Source organism: Podarcis pityusensis (assembly GCF_964106645.2).
Source record: "Podarcis pityusensis genome assembly, chromosome: 7".
Classification (NCBI taxonomy): Eukaryota; Metazoa; Chordata; class Lepidosauria; order Squamata; family Lacertidae; genus Podarcis; species Podarcis pityusensis.
This window is the reverse complement of record NC_138031.1, coordinates 43,820,667-43,845,643: the sequence shown is the minus strand read 5'-3', so window position 1 is coordinate 43,845,643 and position 24,977 is coordinate 43,820,667. Positions and strand designations below refer to the sequence as shown.

Below are 24,977 nucleotides of genomic sequence, written 5' to 3'. Positions count from 1 at the left end.
CATAGAACTAGACAATCAAAGTGGCTCAATCTAGCAGTCAGGAATCAAGATAAAAAACACATACTAGATTCCCCAGCTTTTGTTAACTAAACAACATAACAGTACACTAGCTGTAAAAACAGCATCAGGGCATCAGTTTAAAAACCAGCAGCAGATAAAAACCTGGCAGAACAGAAAGATTTTGACAAGCTTTCTAACCATCAAGAGGGAGAAAGGTACACAACAAGTCTACAACAGCCAGAGACAGTTTGTAAGAATTTGGAAGAGCAGAGTCTCTTGCTGTAAAATAAAATAAAATACAGCACCAGGATCATGTACAGTGGTATCTCGTGTTGCATAATCTTCAGATTACGGAATCTTTGGGTTACAGCTACAGCAAACCCGGAAGTGTATACTTCCAGGTTTTACTGCTCACACATGCGCAGAAGGGCTCTGTGTGCTGTGTGCATGCGCAGAAGAACTCTATCATGCCGCATTTGAGCGCAGAAGCGGTACCTCTAGTTACAGATTTTTGGGGTGCGCACAGCACCCCGAAATGAATTAAATCCATAACGAGAAGTACCACTGTACCAGGAAACAGAATGAATTGAATGGTTTCCTGTGCATGTTCTCAGTATGTGATGGCAGAAAAGGGGGCAAATTTCTCTTCCTGTCTCCCATATTCTGTGCATTTTGGTTCTTCCAATGAAATTCAAGGCAGGAAAATGGACCAACACTTTCACAGAACACAGTCTAGAGCTGCATACACACTTTTGTTTACTCTGCATCCAGTCTACTCCAACTGCAAGTGAGGGTAGTCGTGCTGCTGACATATGTCTCTCTCGAAAAACAATGGAATGTGCCTCCAGGGTTGAAGTCAAACTGCTGCATTAGTAGGACTGAAGTGACCTCCATGGGGCGCAAGCCTGAGCTCTGTATGTGTGAAGGTCCTGGGCTGTCCAGATGACAAGACCCCACTCTCGGCCTTGCTGATGTGGCCCAAAGGAAAGCAGAGCAATATGTTTGACACCTACTTGGCTGCAGGAGTTGCCATCCAACCATCTTAGTGACTCCGCTCCAGATTTGTGTAGGGTTTACTCCTTAGTCTTTTCTTCTTCTGAAGATATCCTGCAAAGCACAAGAGGTTTAGGATCAAAGTTTTCCTTCTCCTGGATGAGCTACCTTCTCTTCCCTCTACACCATGTGCAGAAAACACCTTCTTCGCCGTTGGACCCACTATTAGTCTAATCCGCTCAGAACCTGTCTTCACTTGCAGGGAAAATCCCTAACTCACAGAGGGTTCTAGGCCCATCGGTTACTTTCACCTGGTTTAGTTGGCCTGTTGAAGACACAGCGTTAGCCGCTGTCCATATTTATCCCATAGTTTATTATGAAATATTGTGTTTTGATACATTCGCCCCAATCTTCAATCCAAATTGTGTAAAAGAATGGTGGGCATGCTTTTTAAGTGTGTCAGGTGCATTCAGCCTTAAAATATGGAATTTCCTGTCAGGATGCGGTGATGGCACAATGGCTTTAAAAGAGGATTAGGCAAATTCATGGAGGATAAGTTTACCAAGCTGGTATAAGATAAACAGTGATGGATATCTATTGCCTTTATGTCCTGCTTCTAGGTTTCCCAGAGGTATGTGGCTGCCCTCTTGGACAAGGAAGACAATCTGTAATCCTCTAGGTGTTGTTGGACAACAACTCCCTTCATCACTGAACACTGCCCCTGATGGCTGGGGCCTAGGGAATTGTAATCCAATGACATCTGTAGGGCCACAGGTTCTTCCTCCCTAGTCTAGGGGGACGTTTAGTCTGATTTATTAGGGCTCTTCTTATGGTTTTTAAATCCTTATATTCTCTTGGAATAATCAAGCTAATAACTTTTTTTTTAAAGTGCATTAAGAACCCAAGCATTTTGAGTTTTGAAGTCTAATGCTTGGCATTAGGATGTATTTTCAGACAGCAGCCTACCCAATAGGTTGCAGTGCATGATTTGCTTATTAAAAATGTTGAGTGTGATAGTAGACAAAACATATTGGAAGTGAAGATTCATCTTCCGTTGGTGCTCTTCAGCAGGTAGTGAGTAAAATTTAATAGAGTGTTTGATTTACAACCCAAAGATAGGCCAAAATGAACACATTTATTTAAAAAGCACCTCTCACACTCTGAAAAAACCTTTGACAGCATTACTTAATAAAAAAAAACCTCAGTGCCATTGAAAATTCATTTATGAGTGGAATAGCAGTTAGCAGCTGACACCACTAATGTGTGCAAAGAATCTTTCCTCGGGTTTGTCCATCTCATCTTTCATCTCTGTCTCGACAAATGAACTGTTTTCATAGCATGATAATTATGCTGTCTTGTCTCCCCTAAAATACTGTGATTTCACTCCACTGAGAGAAATAAAAATGAGATGAACTATGTGAGTGAAAGGCTTGAAATACAATGCAGGTCAGGCATCGTTTGTAATGGTGGGGCAGGGGGAGAGAATATTGGTAGTATTAAAGCACAGTGCAGTTTTACTTCTTCTGACAAAAGTCATGAAAAGTGGCGACAACTGCTGCTGTTTCATTTATCAGAAGAAGCCAGAGTTTTGCTTTGCTTTTTAAAAGAAGGGTCAGTGTAAAATACCAGTTAAGCTTAAAGTATTGCAAGACAGAAATCATGAAAAGCGGTGACAACTGCTACTGCTTCATTTTTCAGAAGAAGACAGAGGGTTTTTTTTTTAAAAAAAGAACAGCCCGTTTAAAATACTAGTTAAGTTTGAATTCTTGCAAAACAGGCCAAGAATGCGAGTTTATTTTGTTTGCCTTTATTGCTTTGCCAGCTTAAATCAGTTTTCTGCTGCATCAGCCAGAAAGAGGTCAGACACTCAAACAGTGCCAACGCTCTGCATCCTGCAGGTGAAAATACAGCTAGGTGGAAAGCAAAATCAAACAAAACTGTCACTCAGGAAATGCATAAATAAAGCTACACGTATCTTTAGATATACAGAACTGGGGGGGGGGATAGGAAAGAGAATCAATATGCTTTGGGACATTGTTTCTTGCAGGGTTTTTGTTTGTTATTTTTACATGGTGAACAATATCCACTGCGAATGGTTCAGAATTTAATGCTCAGCTTAAGAAAAACCACTGTCAATTATGCAGGGTGGTGGTTCATCCTTACCAGTGGCTCCCATAGGTGTATTTCAGGACCACAAATAGGGTGCTAATGACAACTGAGCTACAGCCTTGCAGAGATGTCATCTGCGTGAACTGGAACTGCCATGTAGGGGTTGTATGCTTAGCTGCTGCAATCCCCCACAGTGGGGTAGCACTTTTTGAAGCAGTCAAAATTGCACAAATCACACCAACCATATATATTGTTCCCCCACTGAACTAATGGCTGACAAAAATGTTGTGCCTGGTAGAACAGCCAAGTTACAAGCCCAGAGGTACTTTTACAGGTGTCGCTGTAGTGGAAGCTGGTTCATTAGGACAGATGGAGTCTTGTTCCAGTATCCTCAGCCAGCCCCGACCTGCCTGCCTTACTGCAGATATTAATATCGTGCAGCTTGAAGTGACTGGATGCAGAAAAACTGACTCCTTTCTGAAATGAAACATTGTCCACTATATTGTCCATTAGACCCATAAGATTGTTCAAAACTTGACTTGCAGAACTTCCTTCAAAACAGAACAAAAACATTAAAGATACATCCAAAATAATTCTATACAAGATCTTGTGCTGTCCAGCACAGGCTCAGCATCTTAGAAATAAAATATAATTCCAAACAGACCTATAAGAAAAGATATTTCTCTCTCTTTCCTTACAGCCTGAAGCTATGTGCTCCTGGAGAGCTTCATTACATCCTTACTCCCACAGAGCCTGGGAACAAAGGACCCAAGCCACCACACTTCCAAGATGGCAAATTTGTACTTCAATAGCCTCCCATGTGATCTAAGGTTAAACACTCACATGTTAGCTAGCAGAGAACAATAACAATTATTATCAACCCATCAAGGAGCTCAAAGACCATGTAGTATACAGTGGAATTTTCCCTTGTTAAACCTTTTCAGCAATATATACTGTCAGTCTCCATTTCAGTGTCAGTTAAAAAATTATACTTAACATGCCTTCCTACTTACAAGAAGGCCAGTCATGGCTCCCTCAAAGAATTCTGGCAACCACAGCCTGTTAAGGGTACTTAACAGCTCTTCACAGAGCTACAATTTCCAGGTTGGTTTAATGATCAATCCCTCAGTGCCAGGGAATGCTGGGAATTTAGGAAATATAGGGGTTCCTAGAAAAGTCCCAGCACCCTTAACAAAAAACCTTTCTCAGGATCCTTTGAGGAAATCCATGACTATTTAAAGTGTTATAAAACTACTTCAAATGTATAGTGCAGATGAGGCCATAGCATTGCATTATTGTACAGCACACTTGAATCTGTCAGGATGAAGCATGGCTTAAAAACAAAAAACAAAAAAGCAATAACACCAAATTAATTAATTAATATAAATGTCAAATCAGGATGTGATGAAGCTTTCAGCATGCATCGTCGTAAACTCTTGCATGCCGGTACAGCTAGTCTTTGGAACAGAGCAGGCTGTCAATCTTTTCCCACCGTTGCATGTCTGCCTAGGCAACCTTTTACTTGAAGGGAATTTATCAGAAGGAAATTGGCTAAGACACAGTTCTTCCTTCTCTTGTGTTTAATTAGCATAGAAGGTTTGTCTCTGATAAATGCTCAAGATCAGACAAATCTGATTAGAACAATGATTGATGAATATGAATGATGGGGAAGGCAGGCAGGGAGTATTTTCTAGTATTCATTTTAAAACAAACTTGTGCCCTAAAACGTATAATAATTTGCAAGCGAAAAGGACATCTTCATTTTCTAAATGGGGTCTTTTTAAATGATAGGCAATAATGGGAGGATAAGTCCATTATTCATTTATAAGGGAATTAGCATAACAAAGCTGCTTAATGCGAGAGTTCAGAAAGCTCTGATTAATAAATTAATCCTTACATTTTACAATAGATCTCATTTTTGAATAATTCTTATAAGAAAATCTTTTAATAACTTCAGTGTTTTTCCACTCAGATTGTTAACCATTTGTTTGCTGCTGCACAAGCAAAAGTAAATGCCCAAGAGCAGACAGCACTCTTACTTTGCATTGTGCTTGTAGTGGAGAAACTTTGCTGTGAACAGTGCACATCTCATTCCCTAGGAGACAACTTGAAATGGGGGTGTGATATGTGCATATGTGCAAGAGCCAAAAAGAACAAGTCTCGATTTCAGCTTGATCCTTTACAGAGAAGCAGGAAACACTCAGTTTAGCAAGGCCTGCCTGCACCCATGATGAGGCTTGCACCTCATGCTCTCTCCAGAAAGCAAAGGGAGAAGAAGCTTTGTTGCACACTCTTATTCATCAAGACTTTATGGTTTGCTCTTACTTGAGAGCAGCTGCTACTAAAGTAAATAACAAACAACTTAGGTCACACCTTCACCATATACTTAAAGGACTGTTGTAGCACTAAAAACAGTCTTGTGTTCCCCACACACAATGAATCCTGGAAACTGTAGCTTGTTAAGGGTGCAGGGAATTGTAGCTCTGGGACAAACTACTATTCTCAAGGTTCTTTTTGGAGGGATCCCATCACTGTTAAAGTGGTATATTTTCTGGCACCCACTAAAAATACTTTTGCATAGGCAAGCCTATAGAGACAGGCAGAAGCTGTCATGTGTTTTAACCTGGTATTAGCTTGCTGTTGGTTTTATTTATTTTTGAATGTTTTACATATTTGCTTTTAGACTTTTTATTGTTTAAATTTTTTGGGGAAACCACATTGAAGTTTTATTGATTGCAATAATTGGTATATAGATGTGAAACAGAGGCACTGGCTAGCCCCTGCTTTTGAGGGGGCTGGAGCCACATGATGTGCTGGCATGGCATGTGTGACATTGCATATGATGTTACCACTCCTTTAAGAACTTGGGGGGGGGGGTCCAAAGTGCCTTGCCCCCTGTTGTGAAATCAATATGTAAGTGAAAATGAAATGAGACATGGTCTTATTTGCAAAGCTAGCCACAATGCCAAGGATGGGATGTGGGGGTAGGGTTCTTCTGTGACTTTTCCTTTCCCCTTCCCAGGAGAGTTGTGGAGATGAATGAGTAATGCTGTGTTCCTGGGCACATGGAAGAAAACCCCACTTGTCTCAGTAAAATGACTGCAAATATGCACGGGATCAAGCCTCAAGCTAGCCTTCTGGTATATGCTCATAGAGAGACAGGATGAAACTTAAGCATTGGCTGCAGGCCTCTCATCATCAACACAGTAGCTATCAATGTATTTGAATATCATCTTTTGGAAGCTATTAATGGTGTGAGACCTTGGTATGTATAATGTATTTTGGTTTGAATGCCACTGCCTAATTTGGAGGTGTTGTCTTTAAACTGGGGGGGGGGGATCTCTGCACCCAAATAATGAGGTGGCTTGAAATAACAGCATTATTAAAAACTATTATTAATTAAATTTCTATCCTGCCTTTTATCCCAAAGGAGCCCAGGGCAGCAAACAAGAAAGTAATATAATAATTTCAAGGTTGCTAGCAACAGCTTTTCAGTCTGCAAATGCCTGGGTGTGCAGGAATGTTTTGAAATTAAAAGCTGAGACGGACACATTTCACCAGGGAGGGTATTCAACACATATTGGGGAGGGGGGTGCATGGAGGCTGAATGCACATCCTGGTGTCAGAGGCTGTAGTATGCAGCAAGGTGCAACGCCAGTCCACCTGTGCCCCTGCCAGCACCAAGTGATAACCCTTCTGGCAAGGGCAGGACTGTTCTTCCTACCTCAAATGACATGCAAGAGCAGCAGCTGGGCAGTGAGTTAGCTGCCCTCCATGCACTGCCTACAGTTTGAAAGGGGCATCCATTTAAATCATGCCTGCCTAGCAAAAAGGACTCTGAATCACACTGATAGTATCCTTAATAATACAGCTGCTTGGGCAGCCAAGTCAGGGCTGGAATTATTTCTGAGGAAACATGTAGTATCCCAGAGATTCTACAGCTGATTGGTGGTTGAAACATCTGAGGACTGAGAGGGAGTCTACTAACCAGGACTGGCCCACCAAATCCCAAACGCCAAACCAAATCAGGCCAATTTGGGTACACCTGGGATTTGGCCAGAGCAGAGTCACCATTGTGCCTTTCCTCTGTTCAAAATGTGAAGAAGCATGGGCATTAAATCCTGCTATCCAGTGAAACTGGGGCATTCCTGAGGGGGCATGTTCAGTGTAATGTTCAGTCAAGCCAGTGCAAACAGGAATTGAATAGGAACTGGGTAGGAAGAGCAATTCATTATGGATTTTTGAAGGGGTATATGCTGGGATCTTCTACATGCACCCTGTAGCCTGTCATGTTTGCGTCCCCAGTCTTAAATGCTAGCAAATTATATTTCCCATTAATCTTTGTGCTCAAGGCCTATGGCTGGTATGGTTTTCAGACCCAGTGAAGACAAAAGAAATAGCTTGCCTCCTTGCCACCTACTCACCACTGCTGCTTGAAAGTAGCTTCTGGGGGGGGGGGGAGGGGAAAGAAAGGTAGCAGGGACATTTTGGAATGGCCTGAGCTTATTTAGGAGCAGAGACTAAATTCAAAGCACTCTTGGCTTAGATTTTTAAAAGCAGATTTTTCCTGAACAGGGCATATTCACTTCAAGACTACCCAGTTTGCGAACAGTACCTACTAGGAAATTAACAGGCATCACTTTGAAGCAGGGCTATGCAACACAATCAATATATTAATATATATGGAATGATGCTTATTCTGAGCACCCACATAGCTATACCCCACATGCCTCATGATCTGCTTTGCCAAGAGCCTCAAAGGGATGCTTAAGCAGCCATATTGATACCCAGCAGCTAGCACCACTCTTCAGTCTTGTTAATTTCACTTCTTTTTCCTCTCCTTGCTGGGAAGGTTGCTAATATTCTATTTTTCTCCAGATATAGTAACAGGGTCCCTTCTCCCTTGACACTATGATAAGAGAACAGACACCATGTTTGAAGCTGTGGGGAATTTTAATACAATCCTGCATAAGAAGCAAGATAGGAACACAATTACTGTCACACAGATATGCTCTCTGGGCTGTTCCTAGCACTGCATTTTAGTGACACACATTTTTGAGTTCCATGATCTTTAGATGATACATCAACAACACTTAGGCATGAATATGGATGTTGCTACTGCACATGTCAAGTCACATGTACATCTGACTTGCATCTGGTTCTCTGTCACCCTCCAGAAAACTTTTGTTGTTAAGGATTTATTCAATAATTTATAGGAAAAGTGCTATGTAAATATTAAGTATCATTGTCAATTACTATTCTTCCCACCTATCAGTGACAAACTAAGTCTGTCAGAAACCCACATACAACCAGAAACTTAAAGATAATAGGACAGGAGTAGCCAACATAGTGCCTCCAGAGACTGTGAGAATACAACTCCCATAAGCCACTAATGACATGGCTAAGGGATGCTAGGAGGTGTAGTTCAGTGGCCTCTGGTAGATACCACATTGGTTCTCCATGCTCTGTGGTGCCTCATTCCCAGTCTTCTGGCTGAGAAACAGAGTAGTCCATCAGAGCTGGGAAGGTTCTGTGAAGAAGCTGACCAGCAACACAAGGCCAGAGAAAAAGGAGTCAAGCAACAAGAGAGCTGTTTGGGAGGCAGACAGCATTAGAAACTGGTCAATGGGTGGGCAGGGCTTCTCTTGTGGCTATACATTGTAGGGAAAAATCACTAGTGGTGGGCTGGCTATCTTTCAGGAAACGTTCTCACTGAGGAACCCCTGAGAAGCCTCCAACAAACGACAAGAGTTTCTTAGATCACAGTTTGTAAGTCATTGCTTTATGACATGCTTTAATAATTAATTCACCCAAGAGCAGAATGAAAGCATTGGGGCCTTGAGTCAAACTCCTGGCAGTAGCTTTGGCTGGGTGGGAGTTGTAGACCAAAACATTTGAGGGACACTAGGTTAGTGAAGACTGCTATAGACTTCAGCATAGAAAATGTGTTTTGTTCACCTAAAAGCTCTTTCTTAGTTTTGCCTGCTAATGTCAACAAGCTACTTCTTAAAGTTCTCAATTCATTCTTAGAATCTGCATTGCATTGATAAAGCTTCATTATATTTTCTCTGCGATTCCAGATGAAGCACGGTGCAAAATTATTTTCCCCATCATCTTCCAAAGAGTCAACAAGCAGCCTTCTTAATCCTCTTGCTTTAAAAGGCTTTAACTTTTTTTGTGTCTTCAACCTTTTAAACCTCGGTGAATCAATTTCTTTCATCCAGACCCATTTAAAAGGCTTTATTTAGAGGATGTTATTAAAACATCTGGCATAGGAACTCTGAATCTATGGAGAGAACCCAGGACAGTCTTTCTGCCTCCTAAATTTGATGTAAGGATCAAATCATCACACTTTAAGCCATCTGTTCATATCTGAAGTTTAGCATTATCTTCACAAATGTTTTGTGTTAGTTGTTGAACACCAAATACGTTGACCCATATCCACAGAAACATCACTGTACTTACATTCTACTGAAATTAGTCAGACTAGGCATGGCTAACATGTCCCATTGATTTCAATGGGAATTAGGTGCTGGCTAATTGTCCAAGCACATGCATTTTGCGGTCCCCCGAGAATGGTGAAATAACCAAGACCAGGTGATGGGTATAATCAGGCCATATCTTTATTGGCGAGCAGCATATGTGGGGTTGGCATGGCAAAGAGGCAAGGATCATTTTTCTCATTTCATTCAGCACCTGCTGATATAATTACATTTTGTCATCATTGGGAACTGCCTAAGCCCTTTCCTGGGAGTAGCTCAACTTTGAACCCTGGTGTGCTGCAAGCCAAGCATCCAGGGTTTAACTGAGCAACCACAATAAGAGACTTCAGCTAGACAGAGTCCCCAACCCGAACTTTGGGCATGCCATGGCCAATTCTCCTCCCAGGCCCCTTTTAGGGAGCCCTTCTTTGCCATGCTGATCCTGCCCTGTGCCATTTCCACTCACAGTTTAGAAAGCTTGTCAATGCCTGACATAAGTTCACAGACGGAAAGGCAAAAAAACTCACCAACCAAGGTACCAATTAAGACTGATAAGAAGAAGAAAAAAACATTTTTGGTCCTGTCACTCAGCAACCCTAACAGCTCAGTGAAGCTCTAACCCAAGGATTGACGAGTGGGGCAAAATGGCCCCAGAGTGAGGGCTTTTAAGGCCTTGGCTCCTTTCACCCTCTTGCAAGGCTTGAACTCAAACTGTGCTGCAAAGGAAGACTGCAGCCAATCTCAATAGGGCTTCAACTCAGCACTGATCAGCTATGGCCTTTTTTGAACATAGAAGACTTGGCCACTGTACTCCAAGACCTGCTAATTTCCAGACTGGATTATTGCAACCCACTGTACAGAGAGCTGCCTTTGAAGATGGCTCAGAAACTTCAGCTAGCCCAAAGTGCAGCAGTCAGCTTACTCGCTGGGTTTGTACTTTTCACCATATGCTGAAGACACATGGCTTTACCCTGCCTGCCCTTTGACATCGGAAACACATGTTTTAGGAAACACCTCATTCTCTTGATAGTAACCCACTTTTACTGTTTTACTGTTCTATTTTTAAATTATTGTAACCTGCTCTGGGGGCATCATTGTGAAGGGAGGGCAATGGCAGCAGCAGCAGCAGCAGCAACAACATAGTAATAACAATAGAAAAAATACTGATAAATCAACAAAACATGCCTTGTACCTTTGTAGTGAAGGGCCATAGCTCAGTGGCAGAACATCTGCTTTGCATGCAGAAGGTCTCTTGTTCAGTCCCCAGCATCTCCACCTAGGGCTGGGAGAAACTTCTGCTTGAAACCCTGGATAGCTGCTGCCAGTTAATGTAGAATCTACACTGTAAATGATGCTGAGCTAGATAGAGGAGCGCCAGTGAAGGCATATGATACTTATTGCAGAGTTGCAGACATTTCATTTCATGTTGCAAGATAAGATTTACCGATGGAACTAAATATACACATAATATTTACCAGTAGTTCTCACTTCCACTGCGAAGGTTCATTTCCAGGAATGGAAATACATGAATAAGAATTATAAAACTGAATTCCACACACACCACACACACACTTAAGCATAAGAAACAATTGTCACACTTTTTGGGCTCAGAAACGATGTTGTAGAGAAAGGAAATAATGATGAGTTCTATTCTGAATAAATTCAAATACAACCAGTGGGACCAATTCAGTGTGCACATACACACAGCATACCTAGAGTTGGAGCCATGCAGTACTTTTCACAAATTATCCTTACTTCAGACAGAATCCAAGAGCAGCAGATTTTGAAAGCATCTGATAAATTGCCTTTCCTAATAAGTATCACTCTGAGAAATAGCAGGGAAGGCACTGGGGAACGACTCCTAATTCAGAGCTTACTGAAAATTAATAATCCACACTAGAACAAAAGAGGAGCTTCCTTACTTATCTGTATTATAGCTTTCTCCTGGACAGTTTTCATTTGGAAGCTCTTTGTAATTTGCATATTAGAATAAATGGGGTCCTGGGGTATGGTCTGAGGCCCCCATAGTGCTGAAGCTAAGCAGGTTTAGAGCATTAGGGTGGCTGTTTGGGAACTCTGCATATGCTGCCTTGAATTCCATTATAGGAGAAGTATAAATGTAAAAAAATTAATCCACTGTTATTTTCTTTTGTAGAGCATACTGTAAAGATGGTTGTAAAATTGAGTCGAAATCTTGCCAACAAACCACCTGTCCAACCAAATAGTAAATGGCATCACCAAAACTCATGAGTTAAGGAAGACAGGAGCTCATTTGCTCCCAATATCCTAATGGCACTGAAAAATGCTAAGGGGTTGATGAAACATTTCCTTGTGGAAATCATTCTACACCTTGCCTCCTCCTAATTAAAAAAATCATAGAATTGTAGAGTTGGAAGATACTCTGAGTGTCTAGTCCAATGCAGGAATCACAATACACTGTTTCCCATCCAATTTGAAACCATGCCAGACTCTGCTTACCTTTGCAAAGGTGCTAGCAGTTTTATTGCTGCACCACTAGACTCATGGACCCCAATAATTTCATCCCCCATTAATACATTAATACATTAACACACTGATTCACTGTTCACTCCAAAAATGGCCTTCAACCATTAAACAAACTATGGCCTTTTAAATGCGAGGAGCCTGCTATTATAACCCCCCCCCCCCGTGATTCTTTTATTGTCTTTTATTATTATGCTATGCAAATTATGGTTGTTGTTGTTGTTGTTGTTGTTGTTGTTGTTTTTGGTCTTGCATACCACCCTGGGATCTTTGGGTAAAGAGCAGTATCTAAATTACTACTACTACTACTACTAATACCAGCACACTGCATCCACAATCTCCATCAAAGTAGGGGCCGTCAGACAAAAGACAAGGACCATTTTTACCCCAAAAGGCCTGGATACAGAAGGGCAGACATAGCTTAGACAAACAGGACATAGGGGCCTGCTTCACAGCACTAGAGCGATGCTGGTTGACCATGTAGCCATTCATTTAACTTATGCACAGTCATCATGGCTATGATGCCATTTTGCCTTAGACACTACCAGGTGGAAAGATGAAACCAGTTAATGGGACTTTCCCCTTCACTGTAACCTGTACCCAAAATTCTGGGTCAAAAGCCCACTTACAATAGGCCAAGGAAATTGGGGGTTTCTTTACATTAAGGCATACCTTTCATCACTCCTTCCTGCAGCAGCCATTCCTTCACCCTCAGAGATGTAATTGGGCTTGTCTGTTGAAGATGGAACTATGCTAGTGAAGAATCACAACCATAAGGGCCTAAAGTAGGGACATTGATTCACTGTTCGCTCCAAAAATGGGATACAAATTAAAAGCAATAAAATACGAGTTGCCGTACATGACGTTTCATCTCTGGCAAGCTAGTGAGAGTAATGCATTAGCTGCAGGCGGGTACATTAATCTCGCAAGCTGGCCCCATATGAAATCTTTTAGATAGCAGTGGCCTCTTCTTTATTGCATTTTCATTAGGACCTTTCCTGTAAAACTCTTTGTAAAAACTAAAAGGGGAGGTGGTGGGGAAAATACATGAAAATGAAATGTTAGTCATTTCGAAAAAGTTTTATTGTAGGCAAATGGTTGTTCCCATCCCAGATTTCAATGTGTTCTTATTCTTTTGTATCAATGAGTTTCCACTTTTGTATTCCTTGAGTTTCCACTGTAAAAGGCCATTGTCTGACTGCAAAAGGAATACCGCGAGTGAAAGACAGCTTGTATTATTTATATTTTATAAATTATTATAGCTTGTTAACAGCCTTAGCTCAAAGAGGTTTACATATAAGAGCAAAACCAAGAAAATTACCCTCAAATTAAAAACAACAACTAAAACCTTAAATTCAAAAGGAAATCTTTTATTTATATATTTTAAAAGCTATGTGGAATAAATATGTTTCAATTGGTTACCAACATCATCAGGGATGGGCTAGTCTCATCTTCTTTTGGAAGGAATTCCACAACCAGGATGCTGCTACAGAAAAGGCCCTTCTTGCTCACCAACTGAACCCCTTTTGCTGTCAGAGATATATCAAGAGAGGTAAATGCAAAGGCTGTTTGTTGATTCATTTATTACATTTATATATCACCCTTCATCCAAGGAGATTGGTATGGTATACATGGTTCTCCCCCTTCCTTTATCCTCACAACAACAGTCTTATGAGGCAGATTTGACAAAGAGATTGTGATGGGCCCAAAGTCACCCAAGAATCTCCATTGTTGTGAATCCAAAACTATTCAAGCTAGGACAAGGGGACCAATCTGAAGCTAAGAGGGAGGGGGCTCTCCTCACTGCTTGACAGCCCAAAACTGAGGTGATGCTTTCCAAACATAGGGAGACACCTGCTGAATTTCAGCTTGACATATAACTATTAAAGGTGCCAGGCCAGGCCAGGAAAAAAATCCAGCAACTTTACTTTTCCAATATGAATTTCTGATACCTCCAGGACATAGTTACTTCATTTTATATCTCTGGTATCTTTTAAAAATTGTTCACAGCATATGACTCCTCTAAGGATGTAAGAAGGCAGTGATTTCCATTGCAGTCTGTAGTTCATCAAATACTATCTCCCTATTATTTAGCTTAAGCTACATACAGAACATTTCCATTGCACCAGAAGCGGTTTCGTCATGCTGGCCACATGACCTGGAAAGCTGTCTGTGGACAAACGCTGACTCCCTCAGCCTGAAAATTGAGATGAGCACCGCACCCCACAGTTGCCTTTGCTTGGACTTAACCGCCCATGGGTCCTTTACCTTTACCTTTTACCTTACATCCATACATATATTACATAACTATTTACGCAAGTTACATAATACTCATTTCAATATAAAGGAAATATCAAAGCAATGTAAAAAGGTCATTAATTACATATCATTTGTGGAGTTTTTTAAAAAACCACAACAATGTGAATGAACACCAATCATATCCACTTGACTTGTTTCTGTTCCTGATCCTGACCACAGACAAACATACAAACCACAGCAATTTTTGCTACCCTTTTCATTTTCATCTGAATTCTCTGTCATCCCTAAGCCCCATTGGTCCCTTTCTTTGGCAGTACTTTAATAAGAGCAATATTGCAGAAGGAAGCTCCTGGTACAACTGACCATTGACAAAGGGGTTAAAGAAAGTCATGCATGGGTGGAAATAATCCATTAATACCACCTTCAGATGCCAGATTCATACAAGAGGCAATGTTTGTTCCTTAGTTGCATCCAATGATTGTGTCTTTTTTTTATAATGATGTTATGTAAATTGTAGGCTAGATTTCTTTTATGTTTAACTAGGCGATCAAAGTACAGATGCTTGATCAAACAGACCTACATTCACTGCAACTTCTTTGTCTAATCAGTGATAATATATTATGACTTCTTAAAATTCTGCACATGAACAGACAAATCAAAAGAGACGACAGACAGACAAAACAAAGAAAGAAATGGAGAGAGTGGGAAAGCTCACTTCCTGCCTTTCTCTTTTTAATTAATATTCAAAAGCAGAACCAAAATCATGAGCAGTGAGGCAGGACAATCCCAAATAAGAACATAATAAGAGCCCTGGTGGATCAGCTGAAAGCCCTCTCTAGTGCAGCATTCCGTTCACAAAGTTGCATGAGATACTGGGGTGTGGGTGTGGCTGTGTGTTAGGGACTCATTTCCTGCCCTGCTCTGTGTCTGTTGCAAGCAGCACTCTTTCCATTCTGCTGAACTTCTCCTTCCACCAAAAACTCATTCTGCCAAATAACGTTCCCCTTTATTTGCCTTTTTAAACTGAAAAGCCCCAAATGCTATAACTTGTTCTCGTAGAGAAGTTGATCCAACTCCATGCTCATGTTCCTTCCCCTTTTCTGCACTTGTTCCAGCAAGCTCTATTTCTACGGGGGTGGGGGGTGGGGGGTGGGGATGCAAGAAGTGAATTTAAGAATTGGGGGGGGGGAGGAGAGAAACAGAAAATGACAGATTTGCCCATCTCTAGCTGCAGAGGCAAGATTTGGCCAGAGAAGCTCCCTATTTTTAAGCTCTGTCTTTTAGTCACTATTCTAAAATAACTGTGTGCATATTTTGCAGGCATGTCCCCAGATCTTCTTTTCTTAATTATATCAAATCAGATTGTGTGGGTCCAGATGGATGGGTGTTGCCTGATGCAGCTACACAGTACAAGCGTGCACCTTCTTTTTCTTTTTATACAATATGTTTTCAAATTAGGGAAGGTGAAGTCTGTTGCACACACGCAATATTAAGCCATCATCTTCTCTCCAGCTGTAGCTGTCACTTTCTCACTGAAGTGCACTGGCAGAACGCACGACACAAGTGTCTTGAGAAATCTCCTGCCACCTAAATGGCTAAATTTGACACACCGTATCAAAAACCTAAAAGGGGCGGAGGAGATCAGTGGCGATGGAGACCACATTCACTGTTTCAACAGCCTTTTCCCCTGAAGGTTAATCCTCCCTTTCTTTTGCTAAAGATGCAATCCTATATCCACTTACCTGGATATCCATCGAACTCAGTGGCACCTACTTCTGAGTAGACAAAATTGCTCTGTTAATCCTCTTGTCCTTGTCTCTTCGGAGTGACTTTGGGGAGTTTGTAAATTGCCTGTCTAAATGCAGGGGTCCCTCCCCTGGCTCAACTGCCAACTGCTAATCAAGGTATTTTGGGACAACACACAACAGTGTTTTAAGCCTGTAAAAGAAATACTGTGTAGTCAACAACTTTTAAATTATAGTATGTGGTGGGTGGTTGATAAGAATGTGCAACTTTTTTTTTCTAAAATAGAAACACTTTCCCAGCTACCCTTATCTGTTCTCCTCCTCTATTTATCGTTCCAAATGTTTCTAGGGACTATTAACATTCTTTCCCTTCCCTGTGCTAGTGAAATTGTTTTCTTTTCAGAGCATCTTCTATATATTTCAAGTTGATTTCATCTTCACCTGTGAGCTACAGAACAACAAGTTTAAGGTATATTTTTCTTGTCAGGCGAACTCTCTGTAAGAAAGAGAGAAACACCCAACAGAGTGTACGAGCGAGTGCACCATTAGAGTAGCAAAGACACATCTGCAATGTGTTCCTCCTTTCAGTAGGCCCAGTATTAATAATTTTTATTATTATGGTGTCATCAGTCTATATGGTTCTTTTTATCAGAATTTCATAAAGGTAGGTCCCAGCCCCCAAAACCTTACAATTTCTATTTCAACAAGGGGACAGAGAAATGGTGAGGAAAGGAGAGTCAGCTGGAACCAGGGATGTAAAAGAGCAGGTGCAGTCTGGTGTGCTCAGGCTTTGCTTCAGCTGGAGATGAGGATGAAGAGGTTAAGCCAAAGGCTTTGCTGTAAAAGGCAGTTTTTGAGCTAGGATTTGAAGGTGAAGCAAGGTGGCTCCTCGAGCTATTCCAGGGCAAGCGAGGGAGAACAGATGGAGTTTCTTAGGAGAGCAAGGCAGCTGAGTCGCAGTTTACAAAATGCTAAACTTGTAGATGTGTGAGCCTTCTCAAACTTACAAAGCACCATGAGGGAAGTGGTGGCAATCAAGACTGTGGCACATAGTCCCCTACACTATGTTCCTGTCAAATATCATACACCGAGTGTTCTTAGCCTTGGGAGTAGTAGCAGCCAGTTGGGCAGTGTGAGTGGGTCTGTGTAAACTGACCTGCTTTGCCAGCGCTGTGCAGTGCTGCCACTTCCTGAGAAGGAGAAGGAGAGGGGTAAGTCAGTGGAAAGCCAGTGTGGTGTGGACATAGTGTGGGCACAGTGAGCGAACATCAGATTGGCTCCTTCTGGACAAGGACCACGATAGGCTCCTGCTGCCTTTCCTCTCCCCCTTATGGTAAGCAACAGTGACGTGCAGCACTGGGGAGGCAGGTCAGCAAAGCAGCCCCACCTGCACCCCTCCTACTGGCTGCTACTGCTTGGGAGGAAAGCTTCCATTGTTGACAACAGAAACTTCCCTCCTGAGGCTCATAGCAGTTTTGAGGGACTGTGGATTTTTGTGAAGACCATGGTGAAGGAAGAAAGGGTCAATTCACCCACCAACACCTTCTATTTACAACATCCAGGGCCTTTTTTTCAGCCAGAACACACCGAAATTCAGTTCTGGCACTTCTCAGGTGGATGCCATTGCCATTATAACAGAACAAGGGAGGTGTTCATGGTGAGTTCTGGCACCTCTGTCTTCAGAAAAATAGCATTGACAATTTCCATAATATTCACATGACTACTAGTGACACATGGTACATGAGGGACCAAGAAAGTTGGCCAAAAGTACACCAAGCCATTGAGACCACTTGAACCTCTAGAGACAAAGCTAGCTGTAGGAATGCTTCCAAGTTTTTTTTAAGGGAGAAGGCAACCATGTCTAGAGCAGGTAGTACTCATTCCTGTAAAATGGTGACCTGATCCACATACACTAATATAAATATACTTTCTAAAAGGCCTGCTGGTCAAATGAATTTATGCTTATTCTGCTTTATTTTTTTCCATCTAGAAATCCAGAGTCCGCTTTTTTAGTTCCCCAAGAGCTATATATTCAGCCTCAGTGCATGCCAAAATTGCTTTGATTTTTGTGTAAATAAACTGCCTCTCTTTCTCCCATAGGGTTCTTTTTATGTAAGGAAACAGGATTTCTTTCATCAGCGTAGTTTGTTGAATCTCTGTGAACATCAGTGTGTGCTTCTTTGAAATTTCAAGCAAATTACTTCTTATACATTTTACAAGAAATATTCGAACCATTGTAAATGGCAGCATGACTCATTCGAATGATAAACTTGGGTAACCAAGTAACAGAATCTTTTTCACAATGTTGTGCTAAGCAGGCCTGCTACCCTTGGCATCTGTTCTGAATGGTAACAAAATGCACCATACATTCAAGCATATTAAATAATACCCCTTGGGTTTTCATATGGTAAAAAGGTTTAAAGTGCACTCGGAATGCTTCCCCCCCCCTTGTTTTTGCACCCTCTTGCTATTCTAACTCAGGAGGTTGGGGTGGGAGAACTTCTAGAACAACATGTAGGGGGAGGAGAGAGCAGATTCTTCCACCAGGCAAGCAGAAATCCTTCTGCTGATGGAGTTATCTGCTTAGTACTATGCTGAATTCCGCATTTGACTTTTGAATAACAGTATTGTGTATCAAAGCCTCCTGGGTGCATCCAGACTTGGATCTTATTGCATTAGTTTTCCTGATTATAATTCTGGCACTTTTGTCATAGTGTCATTATGAAATTGTAGCTTCGTGATCAATATACTTGCATATTCTGCTAAAATTAAGGGGCAGGGAACCGTATGCCAGGATGCTACCCCAAATTTTGCCCTAAGCTCTTCTGGGTTAACAGGGTTGCAAAGCGTTCCCCCCTCCCAGGAAGCAGTTAACGTGAAAATGAACACCAGACTCCCACTAGATTTCCAGGAATGGCTTTTACATCATGTGATGTAAAACACAAAAATAACCAGGTAAGGAAAGGTGAAAATGGAAGAAATAGCTGTGGGAAAGCAGCATTTGTGAGCAAGCTGCTTCTAACAAAGAAACAGAATTGATCTTTAGTTAATCATTCACCCAAAAGATTAGGAAAAGTCAAGCCTACTTGACCCTGAAAGCCATTTTGGTTTATGAACTTTTAAATAGGGTTGTAGCTCGGTTTGGCCATGAACCAATTTGAAACAGCTTTTCTATTGTTATACAGCCATTTTGAACAATCACATAAACACTGTATGCCAAACAAATGGGAAGATTTAACTCCATTCCCATACTAGCAAAACTATGTTGTGTTGATATCACTATATCTTGCTTCAGCATCTATAAACCTTAGGAATAATTCTTGCATTGATTTTGACCTTGTAAAGTCACCATAGTGGGACTTCTAACTATTGTGGGACTTTTGTGTGGTAAATGCTTGTTCTAAAAGCCAGGGCCGGCCCACCCATGAGGCAAGATGAAGCAGCTGCCACAGTTGGCAAAAGCCTAAGCAGCAGCATCTCTTACAACACCACAAATGCTTGGGGAGGCTTCCTTTTATTCGTATCTTCCTATATTGCAGTGTTGATGTCTTGTAACGTTTGTTTGGTTGATTCTTCATTGGATTTTGTCATATTTTTACTGCCTCTTCTGTCATATAAATAAGTTCCTCACCTCTTCGCTTCCCTGCTCCTCCACATGCAGCTGCTGGGTGACCTTGGGCTAGTCACACTTCTTTGAAGTCTCTCAGCCCCACTCACCTCACAGAGTGTTTGTTGTGGGGGAGGAAGGGAAAGGAGATTGTTAGCCGCTTTGAGACTCCTTCAGGTAGTGATAAAGCGGAATATCAAATCCAAACTCTTCTTCTTCTTCTCTTCGGCGGCCTTTGGGTAGATAAGCAGTATATAAATAATAACAATGACAATATTCTGGAAATAAGAATAAGCTTTTCAGTCCCCTGAGTGAAAAACACTCTTTTGGACAGCTTTAGCTTCAGTGGGTTCCCAATTTTACAGTAGATTCTGTATTCAGGAGGGGGGAAAGGTAAAAGAAAGGTAAAAGTGATAGAATCATAGAATTGTAGAGTTGGAAGGGACCCTGAGGATCATCTGGTCCAATCCCCTGCAATGCAGAAACATGCAGCTGTCCCATATAGGAATCAAATCTTCAACCTTGGCATGGCTCTAACCAACTGAGTTAACTGTCCAGTTTAACGTATGTAGCCATTATTGCACAAAAACTGAATGGAGTTAATTAGATGTTCTTCATTGTTTACAATTAAATTTACAAACCTACCAGAGTCTCCAGTTGTGGTTTTTAATTGAATGGCAAGGCTCTGAACCCAGTCCTCAAAATATGCCTGGGAAGGTTTAGAGGAAATAATTACACATGATTCCTTATCTGCCAAAGAAGTTTATGCTGAGGTTATCTTCCATTAAGATGCTGTGAGAGGATGTTATGACTCAGGGGAGCAATGCCTTCCTCAGCACATTTATAATAGTTATATTAGGAGAAGCATCTCAGAAAGACAATGAACAACATAAAAAATAATATGCCTGAGCTCCTGAACCAATGACATGATTTGACCCCATAAGGCTGTCATCTTGTCCTGGATGCTAGTGTTCATTCACTAATATAGTGCTGTATTACTATTGCAGTGCTGTCTCCTGTCACTATTAGAAAGGTCCAATCACTAAATAGCCTGTAACTTGTGTAGCTGAAGGGCCAGCTGCTGCCATATGAACCTTCATAGACATTAAGATCCTCCAAAGTTTACATTCTCATCCATCAGTGAAAAGAAGGCCAATGAAGTATTCTTACTTTGCCTAACTCACACTTCCTGACTATCATGAAAGCTTTTGTGATCATGCAGCACAGAACATTTTTATTTGGACTGTTTTATTTGATGAGAGAGAGTTTGAATCTGTATGCATAGTTTTGTGGGACAATTTTAATTGAGAATCACATGTGTGATTGTTCATGGTGCTGAAATGTAAACAGAAAATTATGCTCACCCTTTAGATTTGTTTATTATCTGTTGAAATACCAGCGGCTTCTGCAAGCATTAAATCTAAACTGCACATTCTTGTAACCGAAGTGATGAATGCTCGTTTTAATTGGTTTCATCTAGATATACAACTGTCAGTATTTTGCTTGAGTTATTTCCTTATCATTCCTCTGTATATACTATCTCCCTTTCCCTCCACTTAGCATTCCATGAAGTATTCAAGTACCATATGTTGATCCTTGAAAATAAAAGATGTCACCATAGAGGTCACTTCTAAAATCTCTTGATGTCCCTCTTGGGTTTACTTTTGTTCTTCTTTATTTGTTTTGTGCCACAAGAAGTAAAGTAATGTTTTCATTTAAACAGTGTAAAGGCTGTTTTCAGAAGCACAGTCTCCCTTTAGTTTGTTCTGTTTAGACTTTCCTTTACTCACAGCAAATAAAATTGATGGGCCAACAATGTGCCTACAATGAGCTCCCTATAAAAACCAAATAGCTTATGCTAGAGATGCAGTCTCCCTGATGAATTTATGACTGTTAGAGTATTTCTTGTCGAGATCACAAAAGAGGCTGTCTTTAAAGGCTTCGGTGCCTTTATTTGCATGATCAATTTTTTGAACACCGAAAACTCCAATTTACCTTTAACAAATGATTTAAAACTTGTTTTGGATAGCCCGGAATTAAGCAGCACCTATTAACATTCACTTCTCAATCCATTTTGGCAGAGGATTGCTAAGATTATATTTTGTTTTTCCAAGCTGCCTTGAAAAGGTATGGTATTTGAATGTATTTCATCATGATATAAGTACAGACTATCACAAGTTTTAAGACATGGCTGATAACATCAATATTGCATTGTATTCTGTAAATGCATCATCTTTCTAAAAATGATACTTTGGTGAAAAGTTCATATATCAACTTAAACATCATAAGAACAATATAACTCTTCTAGAGCCAAGATTCAGAGATCCAAATAGGCTCAATATGTCTAGATGTGTTCTGCACATGGATAGTGCATGATTTCTGGAAAGATGATCAAAAGATGTTTGGGTATTTAATTTGGGCTATCAATTTATTCATACTTTTATAGTTATTTTTTTTTTAAAAGATAGTTCATTTTAAAATTGTTTTTAATGTATGATAGTGTTTGCTGAATCTGGATGCTTAGGGATCTGTTTGTTGTTCACATAGAGAAGTGGAATGCAAATGTTTAAATAAACATATTGGAAAAAATATCTCCACAGTCAACACAAGACCTCAGTTATGTGCTTTCAGAAGCACCTTTTTGCCTAGCAAGCACACTCTGCCCCTCACTTAATGATTAAAGGTAAAGGGACCCCTGACCATTAGGTCCAGTTGCGGATGACTCTGGGGTTGCGGCACTCATCTCGCTTTATTGGCCGAGGGAGCCGGCGTACAGCTTCCGGGTCATGTGGCCAGCATGATGAAGCTGCTTCTGGTGAACCAGAGCAGCACACGGAAACACTATTTACCTTCCCGCCAAAGCGGTACCTATTTATCTACTTGCACTTTGACATGCTTTCAAACTGCTAGGTTGGCAGGAGCAGGGACCGAGCAACAAGAGCTCATCCCATCATGGGGATTCGAACCGCCAACCTTCTGATCGGCAAGCACTAGGCTCTGTGGTTTAACCCACAGCACCATCTGTGTCCCACTTAATGATTACTGTTGCACAATTCTCAAAAACTATCTATACCTTTCCTTGAAGTCACATCAAATATTGCAATTGTCTTCATAACTGGAGACATATGGGTTAAATCTCCCCTCCTCATGCACTGTGTTCTCTGTTGGGGATGGGGAAGGGTTCTCAATTCAATCTATATACATTGTACAGTGAGCATATGTGTAGACAGCCAGAACTGCACCAAAAAGAAATTCAATTTAAACTGCATTAAAAATAAGTGAAAAACGGTGAAAAAATGGAAATGTTCATTCACAACCATGAAAGAATGATACAAAATAAACAGTAAATTATAGAAAAATAATTACAATATAATGGTCAAAACCGTTACAATGGAGCTACTATAAAAGCCTGAATAGAAGCTACACCTCTTTACCCTGGCTTTTCAGTTTAATGAAGATCATGGAATAAAGTTCAAAAATCTCTGAGCTACACCTGAAAGCAGTTCCCAGAGTTGTCGGGTTTGCTGAATGGTAAGCTAGAACTCTTAATGATTTTTAGTTCATCTTCAAGTTTATTCTCTTACACATTTTTTTTTACTCTTTATACGCTTCAGAAATTTAAACTTAAAGATCATGATTGCTGGGGGAAATAAATTAAACAATTCAAATTCCACTGAGTGTATTTTGATGTTTCCTTTGTCTTCTTAACTATATTTTATACTTTAGCACAACAGTTTGTAATATTCAGATGCTGGGGGGAAATTGCTGAGGATCTATATAGATGAACTTGAATTGAACATGATCCAAACTAGTTTGTTTTGTAAAAAAACGAAGATGAACTGGAATTAGTTCCTATTTGGACATACTGAGCTTAAGGTAGGAACTGATTTCTGTTTAAAACGAACTCTCCAAGCTCTGAGTACAACATTCCTTGTTCTTTAATCTGGTACCCGGTATCATTTTTAAAGATATCAAACAGGATGGGAACACTTTGTATCATGAAAGAGAGCTAGATTCTGGAATGAAAAAGAATGAAACTAAAGAATGAAATGTGTGTGTGTGTGTGTGTGTGTGTGTGTTTTGCTTCCCAGAGGTCATTCCATTACAGATAGCTTGTTTACAAGACTGAAACCGATTGCTATTGAAACAAATGATCCCAATAATGCAAGGTAAAGTCTGCCCATTTATTTGATGTATTTCAGTCGGTTTAAATTCACCTCTGGATTTCTTTCCTTGATAAATATTTGACAGCTTTCCCATTAAAAACAACAACAGTGTTGTCGTGCTTTGTTTTAAAAAAGACACAACCCCAATGATTCCATCTAGAGTTCATTCTTCATAGAAACATCCACTGTCACATAAGAAGAAAGTTGGATATAGTGTTTTATGGAGAAGGAAGGAAAGAAAGACTCCTTTTCCTCCCTCATCCCAACAACAAAATAACAGAGTCAGTGCTCAATTGGAATCTCATGTGGCCTGTTGGCTGAGTTAAATCAGTCAGCAGCACCTCTGCAGCTGGTCAGCTTCACCTCAGCTCCAAGTGCTATGACCCTCTGCTGTCAATAAGAATTACCAGAATCAGCTTTGTGTACCTCCATCAAACAGGACAACCAGGGTGAGCCTCTTTCTCTGAATAAATGCTTTTGCCTAAATAACAAAATAGCATTGGATATTCTAATTTACCTGACCTCTGTCTTCCAGTGGTCAGGTAAAGAAAATGATTTATCCACCCCTTGAGTTGCTTGGTGACATAGCACTGTAATCTGGGATGAAAGAGACACATCTTACATATCTTCATGACCTTCTTTCTGTAGGCTGCCCTCTCATCTTTCAGCCATGCTCCCATCTAGCACCATCCTTCCCCATGATTGGCTTTGCTCTTATTTTAAGGAAACAGATACAAAATGATAGAATGCACTCAAAGGGACATTGAGGAAATGAGCAGGGTCTCCAGATGTTGCTGAACCACAACACTAACCATCCCTGCCCATCAGAGGCTGATGGGAGTGGGAGCCCAACAACATCTGGATGGCCAAGTGTTCTTGGAACCTGACCTACAGAGAATGCTAACCCCTCAGGGCTACTTGGCACTAGCCATCCACCCCACTAATTCAACAGAACTCATAAGCAGGGGTTCCTTGTCATGCATTTGTCAGAGCTCTTGGACATGCTTTGTTTTCTCTGTTTTCAGAAATAGGAAGACTTTGTGCATTCATTTGTGTCTTGTCCAAATATACAATATTTCTGAATGACAGTTTCAGACAAAATTCAAGATATTAT

At 40.8% G+C, this 24,977-nt stretch overlaps 1 protein-coding gene across 28 annotated transcripts in view; it reads right to left on the bottom strand.

The window, feature by feature from the left end:
- The window catches only part of LOC308481769 (uncharacterized protein), a 145,789-nt gene extending 129,482 nt beyond the window's left edge, over positions 1-16,307 (bottom strand). For 22 of the 28 annotated variants that reach the window (XR_013988852.1, XR_013988853.1, XR_013988854.1 and 19 more), the window contains exons 1-2: positions 16,088-16,307; positions 1,014-1,107 (exon numbers count right to left, since the gene is read on the bottom strand). Coding sequence is in view for 5 of the 28 variants with exons in the window: in XM_081014486.1 (XP_080870612.1) it covers positions 1,014-1,041 (28 nt within the window). In the remaining 23 variants the exon portion in view is untranslated. Of the gene's footprint in view, positions 1-1,013; positions 1,108-16,087 lie in introns of those variants that run through there. The other 6 variants (XR_013988865.1, XR_013988866.1, XM_081014483.1 and 3 more) reach the window with 2 other exon arrangements.
- Between the last annotated feature and the right edge of the window lie 8,670 nt (positions 16,308-24,977).